General features: G+C 39.4%; 1 protein-coding gene across 10 annotated transcripts in view; it reads left to right on the top strand.

Moving 5' to 3' along the window:
- The window catches only part of RBMS3 (RNA binding motif single stranded interacting protein 3), a 719,476-nt gene that overhangs the window by 385,774 nt on the left and 318,165 nt on the right, over positions 1-15,537 (top strand). For all 10 annotated transcript variants that reach the window (XM_054189953.1, XM_054189954.1, XM_054189952.1 and 7 more), the window contains one exon: positions 4,783-4,841. In XM_054189953.1, coding sequence (XP_054045928.1) covers positions 4,783-4,841 — 59 coding nt within the window. The remainder of the gene's footprint in view (positions 1-4,782; positions 4,842-15,537) is intronic.

The raw sequence follows: 15,537 nt of genomic DNA, 5'->3' as shown, positions 1-15,537 counted from the left end.
CTCTGTGTGCCGTGAGACAGCAAATTCACATCGGTGTGGGCAGTGGGAAAGGTTCCTGCATCTTGTAAGTGGTGTCACTTGCAGCTGAAGTGCTTCCTTCAGAAACTGTCTCCATTTTAACAGCAGTTATCAAATAACTTCCTGGGAACGACCGGGTCGAGCTTTGTCTGCGGTGTAAGTGCTGATCGACCGCCTGCCTGCAAGCTCTTGAAATGATCTGTTGATACTGCAGCTTCGGTGTACGTTAAGGGTTTATTCTGCGTTGCTTGCATCTTTCATGAGTCTGCTGAGGAGTCAGAAAATGTGGGGTGCAGTGGGATGGGGCTCTTGAGAATGGTTTTTGACATAGCTCTGTAGCTGGGACTGAGCAGGGAGATTGTTTCTCTGTGCACAGCACCATGGGGTCTTCCCTTAGTCCTTCCCTCCATGTGACAGTGAAGTGTTTTTAAGTGACTTTGGTCATTTTAATAGTGGATATCAGATGACTTGAACAGTTTCACCCCAAGCCAATATATACAAGAGATGGTAAAAATTTTTAGGTTTTTTAAGGTATTTCTGCCCCCAAATTAATGTTCTCTTGCCATCTAAGAACAGCTGGGCCAGGTCAGACAGGAATTTGTTTCAGTAGCTGTGGAGGTGCCTGGTATTAAAACAGGGCCAGCATGCGATGATACAACTCTAGTACCCTCTCCCAGTTTCTGGCAGTATGGGGCCTACAGGGACACAAATGTGTCTTTGCTTTTAATTTCGTGACAGGTCTTCCATCCTAGAAATTGTCTGATAGTTTTTTGTAGACATGTGCTCTGTGGGGCATCAGTGCGGGCTGTGGCAATGAGTTCCACAAGTAACTCTCCGTTCTGGGGAAGTACCACCTTATGCAGTTTTTAAACCTTATAATTTCCTTGCCAGTCCTTATGCACTATGTGAAACAATGAAGACACTTGGTCACCGTCTCACTGCATGGGTCCTTCTTTAATGAGTTGGAGTCCTAGTCTGTGTAGTTGCTCCTGACATGGAAGGTCGTTCAAGTATCTGACCACCTGGTTTTAAATGAAAATTATTACGTGGAAAAAACATTAAAATCATAATTGAATATAAGAGATTAAAAGGATTTAAAAAACAACAACGGTGTAAACAATTTTATTTATGCTTACTATGCCTTTAAATAACAATTGGGAAAGAATGTAATAAAAAAACTTACATGTTGTACGACTGGAAATCTTTTGAATAGAAATTTTGGTTCAGATGTTCAGTAGCCACATTGTTGAGGTAGCCATCTCACAGATTCATAACATCTATTCCCTTGGATACTGTGATGATACAGTCGTTGTATTGAAGGGTTGGTAATAGGCATTGAGATGAACTTCAGTCCACAATTACGTTTCTCTGACCGGAATTTTTGATTCAGAATCTTTGAAAGAATATCTCCGTGCACCGTAGCTCAGGAGGAAGTTAAATAGTGCTCATGTTTTCTCATGACAAGCAAATTGTACCTGGCATTTTTTACATTAATGGTATCTTATTTTGTAGACCAGAGGTGTGCAGGCTGTTGTGATCTCTTGTGATGCATGCTATCCTTATTTCTCTGGGCGTTCCCATTGAAGAATACATTTTGGTACTTCTGGATGCATCAAATCACAATTGAAGGTCACAGAAACAGAAAGCCAAACAACTTTGGAGAGGAGACATAACTTAATACCGCTCTCCACACATGCAAGAAAGAAATATGATTACATTTGTAGGAAGAAAATAGCTTCCTGATTTCATGCAGCACACAAACCAACATTCGTCATCAGAACTGATGTTCTGATTACTGTGAAATAATTACTTGAAATATTTAGGAAAACAGTGTCCAAATTAATTCCAATTACTTTCTTGTGGTAGCGCTCAAGGTTTATAGCGGTAGATTAAATCGTGTGCATATGGCTAATTGCCTATAACAGTGTTTGTTATTGTGGTGCCTCTTACTGCTCTAATGTCTGCTTTTGTAAATGTGAAGGTGCGCACGTAACTTTCCGTGCGGGAGGAAACCTCTTCTGAACTGAACGGAATTACTTCTGTGAGTAAAATCTCTAGTGTAACTAAGCATTTGCAGGATCACAGTATGTAGCAAATAGCTCTGGGAAATCGGTAATAAAAGCAGTGGAACCACAAATGCCTGCCTCTGCTGGCAAGAAACCTTAACTTTTAGCTCTCACATGACTTGGATGAAACAACATATCAATTCATTAGGAGTGGCTGGGCTGAAATGGAGGCTGGGTGTTAGTTTTTGTTGGCGGAAGTTTAGGTAGGGGTTGTGTTTTATTTGAGGTTGTTGTGGGTTAGCCGCTGATTTTTGTTGGATTCTTTTTCTATATATCTGTCAGAGGCCCTTTGCTGTACAAGATAGGCATGTTTTTGCATGTTTTTCATGTATTTGATTTTAAATCTAAATAAATCAAACAAATGAGGATGCACCGCACGGCCCAAATTTCCTGCTGGGTAAGTTGGCCCACTGAACAACCATAAATCACACTGGCAGAGAATTTGGCTTTGCCTTCTTAAGATATGTGCTCTAATGGCTTCGAGGCCAAAGTCAACTGCAGGTATTACCATGAAGAATTATAAAATTAAGTGGAACATAAGTGAGTATAAAGGCCCCAATTCTGGAAACACCTGAGGTTAGAAAAGCATGTGATCTCATGGTTAAAATTAAATCTGTTATGTGTGTGTTTCGAGTGGAGCCAGCTATGGCAAAATAGACCCACAACTACCTGCCCGTGTGTCCATGATGGTAGAGCGTACAATGGATTACGCCTGCCTTCAGAGCACAAAATCCTGCCTATCTCCAGAACCAGCAAAAAAAAGTGGGGGTATGGAGGGGAGGAAGGCTTGTACAGTCTTTATGGTTCCTAAAAGACGGCTGAATTGGGGCTCAAGTTAGATTGCACAAACTGTTAATGCCTTTAGGTCAGTTCGCTCTCCTTCTGACTGGTTTCAGTCTGAAATAAAAGAAAGCAAAGCATGTTTTTCCTCCCCCAAATGAAAGTCAAATGGAAACAAATGCTTTTGCGGGTTCTTAGGGAAGGGAAAAACAGTGAAATGGAAAGTCTCACTTTGCATCAGTCACGAAAACAGAGTAAAGAGTGATGGAGAGACAGTGGCCTTTATCTAAAGCTGAGTGGTTACGTGTCTGTCACAGCGTGGAAACTTCAGCTGAGAACTTTGTCAGGCACAAAATGGCCTCAAATCTTCTTTGCTGATACCAAAGAGTATGTTTAGGCAGGCTGTTCCCAATCTTTCCTGTTGGAGCTGCTCCCCCTTCATGAGATACTTCAGTGTTTGCTGGGTTGCAGACTGAAACCCAAAGGTCCCTTTTCCCGTATGGTATGGTATGATGGTACCATTCCCTCTTTGTCTCCTTGTCTTTTTTTTTGGTGTCTTTTTCCGTTTTTCTTTTTTTTTTCTGGTGTACTGGGTATGTTTACAGACTGAGAGGACAGAGAAGAGCGTGGCTTTGAATATGTAGTACAGTGCTCTAGCTGTCCTTTTCTGTATAGTAAGAGACAGGATTTGTTTTTCCTCAGGCAGAGAAGAGAATTGCAGCAAGACTTTCCACATCCTGGTTTCTGGACTTTTACTAACACCAAATTTGTGTTGCTGTTAATAAAGATTAACCAAATAAAAATTGGTCTGCCACACATTTCAGTGATTTAATAATGAACTGTTGGTTATTTTCCATGGGTGTTGCTTTGCCCTTAGAAAATACAATTTTATTATAATCCTTTATAGTTATATGTCCTTCATTGGTGGTGAAAGTTGCGTTCCATGGAAAAGTCTTCCAAATGAAAGCCCAGCCTACCAGAGTATGAGTAATGCTTTCTTAAAAAATCTGGGAAAGGTCATTTTAGAAGGAATTCTTTTCAGTGAAGCAGAGACCAAGACATATCAATGACTCGAGAAATAGAATTATTTTCCTTATTCTTCTCAAGTCTTATATTCAGTCATAAATGCCATCTTCTGTGATTTTTTTTTTACCAGGGTTTTGTGATACTTACTATTAAGTCTGCAGTTTTAGTCTTAACCTCGGTGAGGTAAAGACAGATACCTATTTTATGGTCTAGTTGCTTAATGCAACAAGTTGTAGCTGCCTGAATTCCCTCTTCATCATGCTTAGTCTATTAAATTGCAGTGCAGTGCCGTGCTGTCTGTGGGAGGTGGTATAAATTCAAATAAGTATTAACATTTATCTTGGAAAAAGCTAGGAGACGCACATAAAACTCAAAGCTTCTGTTTATCCAAAACAGAAGTTTAGAGTTTATATGTGCAAGCATGGATGCACACATGAGCACAGTTGTGTGTGCACGCATGTAAAAAAATGACCGTAATTCCTGCGTTTTTGTTAATCCTGGAGGAATCTTGTCCATCTGTATTGAAACAAACCTTGTTTGGTAGATAAAAATGCAAGAAATATTTTTAAGCAAACCTAATTAATTTAACCAAAGAAGTATCTTTGCTAGTGCTGATGTCCTGAAATCCTTACTATAATCGGCATTTACGCTGGCAGTACAGCACAGTGACCAGAGATGGTCAGGGTGTGGCAAATGACCAGCGCTTTTCAGTGAACTTGAAAGGTGTCTGTTGAACTGCAGTGGCAGGAGGACCCTCTCCAGCAGTATCAGGCAAACATTTTTCAAGAGCAGTGGATCTCTTCCTAGTATATGTGTTATATGTGTGCAAAAGTAACTACGTACGTTATTAAAATATGATAACGTGTATTTCTGGTTTTTGTTTTCTCCGTAGGTATGGGAAAATTGTATCCACAAAGGCAATTCTTGACAAAAACACAAATCAGTGCAAAGGTACGTGCAAAATGTCCACCCTGTGAGTTCATTGTCTGTCTGAATGATTGACTGGTGGCTTGACTGCCAAGGCTTTGCCTCCAACTATGCAATCAACATAATGTACGGTATATTACAAACATATTTAATAATGCCAGAGCTTTGAGTTGTGTTTCCAGTAACATTGCTCATTAATTTTTTTCATTAACAAACAAAATGAAAATTACAAATCAGAACAAGTATCAAATTGCTTCAGCAGAAAAGTAAATTACCTTCTAACCACATAGTGCTGTCTGATTTGAATGATATCATCAGTGATGCAAATTGATTTCCTATATAAAAATGTGAAACCTTTGGGAAAAGTTTCCCAAGCAAAACCTTGTTTAATTTTTCTGATTTTGTGAAGTCTTGGCCTATGCTATTGGAAGAAGAAAATATTCTTTGACACAAATAGATCCACAAGTTGTGATACCAAGATATAAAAATGATTCCTCTTCCAGTTTTATGTTCTTAATTTGTCTGCTAATGTATGAAAACAGTTTTTAGTGAACTGTAGCGTGTTTCGTGTGTGTGTGTATAGCCATATTTGCCTAGATAAATATTGACTAATATGTCTGGTAGTATCTCAGGACTAAAATTATTATTCGTTTACCAGTCTGAAGAGCCATCAAGTCAATGGGGGAGAAGCTCTGCTCTAAAATGACTCTGTAACTTTACACTAGTGGTATAAAGAATCCTTTTGGAGTAATACGATCTACTACAGTGGTTTCTTCTGATAAGAAGCACATTCTGGACAGCATTTCTATATGAGTCAGTGAAAAGAAAAAGCATTGCAGTACAGGAATATCTCATGAGTGGCCAGATAGGGTGTGAAGAGAAGAAGCAGAGGAAGACATTTGGGGAAATAACGAGACTGGGCAAAATCCTGCCAGCTGTACCGATGATGTTCTTGCAGTTTGTAGAAGTGTGTGCCTTTACCTATTGCCTGCCACAATAGCATTCATTAGCCACTCAAGAGAAAAGTAGGCTGGAAGACTGCAATTCTAGTCATAGAAAAATCCACCAATCCGATCGGTTATGGGCCATCATCAGAAGTGGCACTGCCATGCATTTGCTTTTGCCTGGACATGCTTTCCCTTTCCTTGGAGCGCTGTTCTGGCAGACTTCTGATAACATCGCTCTGTCTGTTTTTCTTTGAATATTACACCAGGAACAAAACCTGTTTCATTTTTTGGGTTTGGGTTTTGTTTTTTTGTTTTTTTTTTTGTTTTTTTTTTTTTGGTTTTGATTGTATTATGAAGGAATACCCTTGGGGGAAGATGGGCTGGGCCAAGTGCAGAAAGCCCTGGCAGGGTGGCCAGGGAGGGACCCTGGCCTGCAGTTTCAAAGCTGGAAGGGGATGGACGTGCCTGCCACTGGTTTGGAGGCAAGTTGCAGCATGGGGAGCTGTAGGGAGATGGGGTCGTGCAGCTTGATGGGGCTACAAAGGGGCTGAGCGGGTTGAATGGGGTCTGAGCAGGTTTAACAAGGAGGAAGAGTGCTGTGATGGGATAAGAAGGGCTTTGGGGTAGGAGCACTTGTGGGTAGGGCCCTGGGCAGGAAGGAGTTGGGCCTTATGCCTAGGAGAGCTGGAAAGGCGTGAGCAGCTCATGGGAGGGATGAGAAATAGGAATTCTGTGGCCAGGTAGGTTTGAGTTGCCCTGGGGCCACTCTTCACTCCAACTAAGGCCTTCCTTTGGGGACAGGGACGTGTAGGTCCTTGTCCCCCTTCTCACTACCATACAAGACTGAGGTGTTCTCTGTTCTCTCATATGTCACCTCCGTCCTTTTTTCATCTTTTTTTCTGAAATTTGTCCATCTGAAATGGCAACACAAATCTGCTTGAGTTGGATTTGAGATAGAGTTGGATTTGAGCTGGGCTGTATGTTGAATGAAGTCCATGGGGGAGAGAAATGTACTTCTCTCCGCTGACCTTGGTTGTCTGAGACCACTGTGTTGTCAGTGTAGATAATTCAGCTGGGTGCCTAAAGGTTGGTGGAGACAGTCTGGGGGAAGCATGCTTGATGATTGTTCTTAACTTTTTGTTTTGTTTTTAAAAGCATGTTTGACTGGTAATCACTCCACTAATGTGGTGCCGTCTGATCACAACTTCCTCTGTTTCCATTGCCAGTGGTAAACAAGGAATGGACCTGTTTGTGAAGCACGAAATGTGAAGTGGAAAGATTGTAAAGAATTTGAATGGTAGAATTTCGAGAAAGAAAAACATCTGGGTTTGATGTTCTTTATATTGTAGTTAGCTTTAAGATTACTGTAGTTAGGGGCCATATAACAGTGAGTTGGAATTTTGTAAAAGTTTGCTTTCACGCTGTTGTATTATACTGTAGGGCAGAGATATTTATTTGTATTTTCAAAGATGGATCTTTATGACATAAGTGGTGCCATTAAAAGATCGTAAACATAATTGGATTTATTAACAGTATGCTTTGTGGCATAAAAAGAATAGACATTTTGCTGCTTTAAATGCTTGGTACAATTTCCTTTCTCTTCAGTAAGGCTGCCAAAAGAAAAAAAAGCTTCCCAGGAATCAGAAGGGGAAGGGACCTGAAGAGTTCAGGACCTGCCTCAGGGCAGGATCAGCTCTAACCCACTGCTGAAGGGTGTTTCTATAACCTGCACTCAAAGGCCTCCAGTGGTGGAGATTCCTCCAGGTCCTCAGGCAATCTGTGATAGCGCTCCCTCTCCTCACTTATAATGAAGCGTTTCCTAATGTCTAACCCAAATCTCCCCTGATGCAATTTAAGCCTATTGCTTCTTTTCTTATCCCCAGTGGACATGCAGAACAGTTTATTCCTTTCCTCTTTGCAGCAAACATATATATTTGAAGACTGCTGTGAGTCTGCTGTGTCTTTTCCTTAGACTAAACACTGGTCCTTTCACTTTTTCCTTAAAGGCAATTTGTTTTACGTTTCTGATTATATTGCACTTCACTGGTCTCTCTCTAATTAGCTCACTTACTTGAAGACCTTAGAGCCAAGCACAGGATATCAGACAGTCTAAATCTTACCATTTTAAATAGCGTGGAGAGGTTATTTCATTTGCCTTTTCTGTGATCATGTGACTCTCCTCTTTGTTGATATATCCATGTAAATAACTATGTGTATTTAAAACGTAGAAACATTTCTGAGGCACAGGGAACACGTGAGGCATGAGAACAACAGTGCTGATTTATGTTAAGGGATTCTCTGCAGCCCCCGGTTCTGTTATTCTTTTCTCCAGCACTGCTGCCAGCCAGGCATTCCTTATTGTGTGCTCTGCTCTGTGCTGTTGATTATTCTCTCCTAAGGCTAGTACTTTTCATTTGTCTGTATTAAATTTTATCCTATTTTTTTTCCCGGCTACTCCTTAATTTGCTAAGATTATTCTCAAATTTTAAGTCTCCGGAGTGCTTGCAGCACTTACCTCTTTAGTATCCTCTTCACAGTTAATAAATGATTTCTCTAATCCACTGGACAAGATAATTTGGAAAAGACTGAATAATAACAGACCTGGGGAAGACTTTTGAGGAAACCCTCTCACTACACCAGGTAGTGCAACACTGAGCCATTGAGAACCTCTTTTTTAAATTGGATCTGCTAATCAGTTTGGCACCTACATCACAGCTTTAGCTAGATCGTATTTCTCCCATCTCCTCAAGTTGTAAGAGACAACCAAGGTTTGACTAAAATATATAGTACTTGCCTATCCATGAGACCAGTTACCTGCTTCTAAGTGGAAGTATGATGTGACATTGTTTATTCTTGCTAAATCCATGCTGCATGGTACTAATCAACCTGTTACTTTTGAGGGTCTCTGAATGGATTAATATGACTATTTGCTCTAAGATTTTTTTCCCCGAAGTTGAAACTAGGTTAAAGTGTCTCTAAACCACTGGGACCTGCATCAATTCCTTTTAAAAACAAACAAAACAGAGGCTTTTTTTTTTTTTGTTCCTTTGCAGTCTTCTGGATCTCATTCTGCAAAGCATGAGATATCCTGTTAAAGGAACACATCATCCTGTGATGTTTATACATTGCAGTAGGGTGGATTAAATTCAAGGAGATGATAGAAGAAGTAATCACATGATTGGAGATTTCAGAATTTATTTCAGTGTCATTTGTGTGTTGAGCAAGGTATAGAATAGAGCTGGAAGTGGAAAATAGTTAATGTAGCAAAGAAATTACTTCAAATACCCCATGTATCAATGTGCAGATCTGTTAAAATAGGCCACTTCTTAGTAAGAAGTGTTAGGTTTCCCCTTGGAAAAATGAGGAAAACACTCTGCAATGGACTTTAAGTCATTCTCCAGTATTCCTCAGATTTTTAAAAAGATACCCACTGCATTCCTGTCGTGCTAAGGAATAGTGTTATCTGAGGATTTCTCCCTGGTATGAATTAAGCAGTTGGGTCTAAAGTAATCATATATGCTGCAAGGCAGTTCACTAGGGAAACCTTTTGACGTAACCTCTCATTTTCAGATTGCTCTTTGTTGGTGGCATAACTGCTAAGTGAGGCAGAGGAGAAGCAACAATCACCCTGTAATAGAACAATATATAAAACAAAATAAGCACAGTCATGACAAAATGGCCAGAAATCACTGAACAAAGCAGGGAACAATCACATATGGAGAATAATGAAAAACAGACACATGATTCGTTCAGATGTTCAAACACAAAAACCCTATAATGAACAAGTCGGAGAGTTTTTGGCTGCTTTTGCTTTTTCCCTTTCCCTCCCCTCTTTCCCTCTCCCCCTTGCGCATTTCCCTTCTGGGTCTACTGTATTTGCTAATTTAAAAAGTAGGGGAAATAAAATAAAAGAAACCATTCAGGAGAAGCGTTAATCTGAAACGCGTAGACTCTTCTCTTTCCAGCCCCCGCCCTCCCCAGACTGGCTTGCCTTTGATAGACCTACGTGCTTAGAGCCGAGGGAATGAGTAATGGTTGTTTCACAGTACAGTTTCCATACCTCATAGCAATGGAATACAGAACAGTTAATCTGCCAAATACACAAGCCCATTTCTTAGAGCATGAATTACTGTCATCTGCATCTGCCCTTGCAGACACTTTAATTGCATGCATGCAGATTTACTTCCTGGTTTAATCAGGAGCTCGTATGATTTTGAGCATTTCGCTAGGACCTTAGAAGATAAGCAGGGGAGAATGACTAAAAGTCCAAAATCCCACCTGTGGGAATTTTTTTTAATAAAGAAAACCTATGAATCACAGTAATGTGTAGGAGACAAACACTTCAACTGCATATTCTTCATTTTATGTATATTTTTTCAAACCATGCGTGACTTGATTTGTTGAATAGCAGTGTTTGTCTTGGGAGAGAAATGTGCCTAACATGATGAGGGGAACTATACAGACTCTATTTATAATTTTAATATTTCATTATGACATTTTTCTTGTTGAGAAATGTTAGCCATGATCTATGCATTTTTAAAATACAAAAACTGGGGATGCAGATATGCAGTCGTTAGGATAGCAGTGGGTTTATGGTAAAAAAATGCCATGAGGTCATCTGTGTTAACCCACCATATATCACATACAATTTTATTTCTCCAGTTGCCATGCTGTTTTTAGACCAGGACTTAAAATTTACCATGACCTATTTTAATAAATTGAGAGTTTATTTGTGTAACAAAAATGAGATAACTGGAGGCTTACTATTAAGTGTTGGAGATAATTGGAATGGCATGATAAAGTGCTCCTTCGTATCTCCCAAAAAGGAGTCAGTCCTGCCTTGTGTCAGTGGTGCTACTCATCTGCTTAAGGTCACCAGCATCCCTAAGTACCCTAATGTATTGGAGCTTAACGAGCAAGAGCCTTCTGCTCTGGTATTCTCATAAACAAAGCTTATAAGCATATAGCAGATATACCTTGGTGTGTACGTTAGACAAAATACTTTCATCACTTTAAATTTTAGAAAGTATTTTTTTTGCATGTATTCTATGAGGACTAAAGGTTATTTGTGATCGTATGAAATCATGCACTTTCACTTTATATTTATTAATTCCTGTTCCTATTATACTTCAGATGGCACAATTTGGTTGTGACTAGCAACATGAAGCAAGCCTATGTAAAACAATAAGCTAGTGAAAAGAGAGCTAAGCTGCATAGAAAGCTATTTAGTTAATAAATTTTATTTATTGGGAATAAGCTCAAATTGCAATAACTGTGCTGCGTTATTTATGATTCTCAGAATTGCCATTTTGAGAGAGGAAAAAAAAATCCTGCCAAGTAGGTCTGTGCCTGATCACAGACTATAAACTGTTCACACTAGGAGGGCATGCACAGCGTGCTTCAAGGGGAAATGGATCTTGTAGAAAGTAAATAATTTGTAAAACAGACTTATTTAATTTTGAAACTCTAGACTTGTGTAAAAAATAAATCAATCCTATTTTCGATGCCGGCATAGACAATAGATGTGGTGATTTTTTGTGCATTAGTTGTGTTTGTTTGTTTGCATTTCAGTTGGGGTTTTTTTTGGCCCATTCCAAAGTTTTATGTAATCAGTGCCATAATAGTTCACAAGTTATTAAAAGTGTAGCAATATGGAATATTTTAATCCGGCAGGTTTTCTGACAGTGAGGCATTTGTGAAGGCTGGATAGGTGCTGAGTGTGGGTAGGTGCTTAGCAAGTTTTATGTAGGGCCCTGCTGATCCATCCCACTACTGACCTGTAGCAGACCCAACTAATCTTAAGTTTTTTGATAACAAGAGATACATTCAAATATCACGGGGTTAGTTGTTTAAAATTTGTAAACGTTTGGAGGTTTTTTTAGTTTTTTTTCTGGTTTTTGAAACTTTAGTTTCACTCTTGTGTTTTTTGTAAGTAAAGGTTGAGAATGTATTATTTTTTTTTCTATTTCAATTAAAAAGTAATATTACCTTGTAACCACATGAGGCTAGGAGCCAAGTCTTTAGGAAAAATACCTAAAGGAAACATCTAAACACCTTAAAGGCTGGCATACATCAAAATAAAATGAAAAGAATTGCCCATAAGAAACCATGAGGTTATTTACTCACCAATGAAGCATTATAAGTTCACACCCTACCTGATCAAATGAAAGCGTGTTTGATCTGCAGCCTCATGAACTACGATGCTCTGTAAACCTGACCATTGTAAGAAGTTACTAGAAACTAGATGGGGGGAGGGGGGAAGCGCCTGTGTATATTTGAAATATATATGTAGCTATCCTCTTTAACTTAACAGATGATGTGTTTATGGATGTTCAGGTGACATAAAGGGGCAATGGCACTCAGTGGGAGCGTGTGATGCTGTTGAGTGAACAACTTTCCTGGCACCTTGTTGGGTTGGCCAGCGGGCATTATATGTGGCTTGGTAAATGTGCGAGTGTTTCACAAAATCTCACTTTGGCTTGGATGTAGAGATTCTCCTATTTGCGTATTTTTGAATGCGTTCCACATCTGCTGTAGCAAAATAGGAAAGGGTTCAATGAGTCGTGCTGAGCAAGTCACCATAGCTGGAGCGTGCCAGCACTGGCGGCTGCCCTGCCACAGTGAGAACTCAGAGACAGACCCACATCTATGTCTGCAAAATGTTGCTGTACCTCAGCAAGCACTCTTGACTGCATCTGAACAGCGCTCTGTCTCAAGCAAGTCCTCTAAAAATTGCTTATTGAGTTTAAAGCCAGGTCCTCTACAGAGGGAACTCCTTTCTAATTAGTTCCCCAGACACTTTATGAAACGGCTTCTTTGCAATTAAGGAAAATATTTCCTGGGTCATTATCTTTTCATAAGTGAACTCATGGCCTAGCAAATATTTTCTGTAAGGAGGCCCACGATGCTCAAGTATTCTGTGACATATCTAATCTGTGATTATTCTTAATTTACTGCTTCCAGAATTTGCAGGCCCATATCACTGTCAAATAATTGGTTTAATTTTGTTTCCTTCCAGAGAAATAAAAAAGTAAATTTTCCATTTATACACAGTGATTAATGTTTTGATTCATTGGTTTGTATAAAACTTTGCCAATAGCTTGGCATGTGTTTGAAGTGCATTTTGGGACTGGGTAATGTTAGTAGGCTCTTAGTGGTCTCAGCAGACTCAGAAATATGTATTTCATATCACAGAAGTGAGCAGAAGAGAAATGTTTTTCTCTTTGAACAGCGGCTCATAATCAGCTTTGTTGAAAGCTTACTTGCAATGGGTTGGCTTTTTCATCGGCCTTGCAGAATCATTTTGCTTTAGCTTTTTCTCTGGTGCCATGATGCTGCATCTCATAAATCAATAAATATGATAGGCCTCTCTCCCAAAAGTGGTGGTACTCTGCTGAGAAGTTGGTGTCTTGAAAGTCTCAAGACCTTCAGTGCAGCCGTGACCTGTGGAAACCCCCAGGCAGAGGAGCACGGTGCCTGGCTTCTTGGTTTTGCTAAAGCCCAATCCATTACGCACTCTCAGAGCATACAGCATATGCAAAACAAATGCTTACTTGATATAGTGACAATTTGATAATAAATCCAATCGAGAGACTCTTACTGAACATGGGTACTCGACAGGAACCATTCTGAATCAGATCTGTTAATTATAGCGTGACTTCATTTCTGCAGTATGCCAGCAATCAGAGAAGTCACCGTTCGCATTTTCCCCTATTAGTGCACGTCCCTGGCTTTTGTTTAGAAGAGTAGAACTCTCTTACCCAAGTGAATTAAGTAAATGTTCTCTTTCTTGGTAGATAATATACTGTGAAAGTAAGACACTAATAGACCGTGCCATCATTTTTATTAAATCTCTTTCTGGGTATTTGAGGGGCGCCTGTCTAGAGATGGCGTAGGTTTGCCGGAGTAGGAATATATGTGCAACGCAGCAGAAAAATCATAGCCTCTGGCAATAAAAATGTAGCTCCCTCAACACTGAACAAAAAACCCACCCACACCAGTTCTGGGGAAGGAAGTGGTGGGCATTATTATTACTCCATCTATTTAGGTTATGGTAGCTGTACAGCAGTAAAGCTCCAGGTGCCAATCGACAGTACCTAAAACAATTGTACTATACAAAAATTAATTAAAAGACAACCTTGTCCTATGAACTTTGAAGCCCAGGGCTTTGAAAAAGACCAGTATCCACAATTAATGTTAGGTACTGTGAGTAATCTTATGACTTTGAATGGTGTTGAATAACATTTTTTAAAAAAAATACTGAATTCTCCAAAAGAGAAAACCCCAAACCAGTCTTTCAGCTCTCCTGAGAATAGTCATACATTTGGATAACATTTAGTGAGTTTTTTTTCAACCCAGAATGTTTTGAGAAGAGCTAAATTTATATATGAGAAAAGGAGGAGGCCATGTTAGGGGTGGTAGAAACGACTCTCCTACTTGGTGAAATAGTTTTTGTCTGACTGGGTCTTCCTCAGGACCAATGATCGTCTGATTTTTTCTTCCATTAGATGGCAGTGGTGTGATATGTGGTTTCTCTGGACCCCCAAATTGCAAGTTTGATTTTTCTTTGTTTTTTTAAAAAATCTCTTAGTTTGGTTCGTAATTTCAGGGTCTCCAAGCTTTCGATTTTTTATTCGTGTAGAATGTTACAACTTATGGGCCAGTTTCAAGCAAATGTGCCAAAAGACCAGGACTTTCAAATATACGACCAAGTTAAAAATTTCCAGAAAACAGGCAGCTGCGTAGAGTGGAGACTTGGTGCTCCCATAGGAGGAAATGCAGGGTGGGTTTAGTTTTAATCCACCTAAAGTAACCACAGTAAATCACTACTTGCTCATCTATGGTGGAGCCAGAGCTTCTGCTGGTTTTGTCCATCAAGGAGTTTGGGAGGGAGGGATGGGTATTGAGTTACTGCAGCAAGTTATAGTGTCACAGTTGGGATAGGACATGGGCAGACGCAAGAAAGATGGGGCTCAAATGTGTAAGAACACAGCTTTCTTTGCTTCATTGCTCGTAGAATATTCTCTTTTATCCTAAACAAAGGAGAAACCCAGAAATTTAATATTATTTTTTTCTATGATCTCTATAAAGATCTTTCATCCGCATGCCCTTGTTGCTTGCTGTATTAGTCGTGGTGTTGTTGTTTATTAACTTATTAAATATGGAGCAGTAAACACCATTTATTTTTAAATGAATTAAAATGGACTTGTTGCCCTTCATGGCTTTTTATTAATTGAATATTTTTGCTAAGCTGTCTGCTTTCAGAGCAAAGGTTGCAGCCAGGAGATGGGGGTCAATGGGACCTCCATTTAAATGCATGTTATCTCTATGTTAATTGCCTGCATATTTAACCAACCAACCACGTCATTCTGCAGAAAGTAAAGGTTTTTGTGGTCAACCTTTAATCATGAAACAGCAAGAAAAAGTCTGAGTGACCCGGTTTGCCTGAGGTATCTTGTCAGTCACTTCAGCTCACAGTAAATTGCAGGGTAAATTCCACATAATTGATGGAATGTATCTTTAAAAAAAAAAAAAAAGCCCCCAAACTGAGGAAAAAAAATCAGTGTTCAGAATTTTAGTGTTTAATTTTCATATATTTGCTGCACATTATCTTAGTATTTATTTCCTTTTTAATAAAACCAGATTTTATTGCCAGTAGAGATAGTTAGAGAAGAAAGTCATGGAACAGACATTAAACATTAAATATGCCTTGAGTTTTGGAGACACATACATATTTATCAGGTTGGGTGAATGTGAGTTCTTACATCAGAACT

This window comes from Rissa tridactyla, chromosome 2 (genome assembly GCF_028500815.1).
Source record: "Rissa tridactyla isolate bRisTri1 chromosome 2, bRisTri1.patW.cur.20221130, whole genome shotgun sequence".
NCBI lineage: Eukaryota > Metazoa > Chordata > Aves > Charadriiformes > Laridae > Rissa > Rissa tridactyla.
The sequence above is the reverse complement of the archived record's forward strand: the minus strand, read 5'-3'. Positions and strand labels throughout refer to the sequence as shown.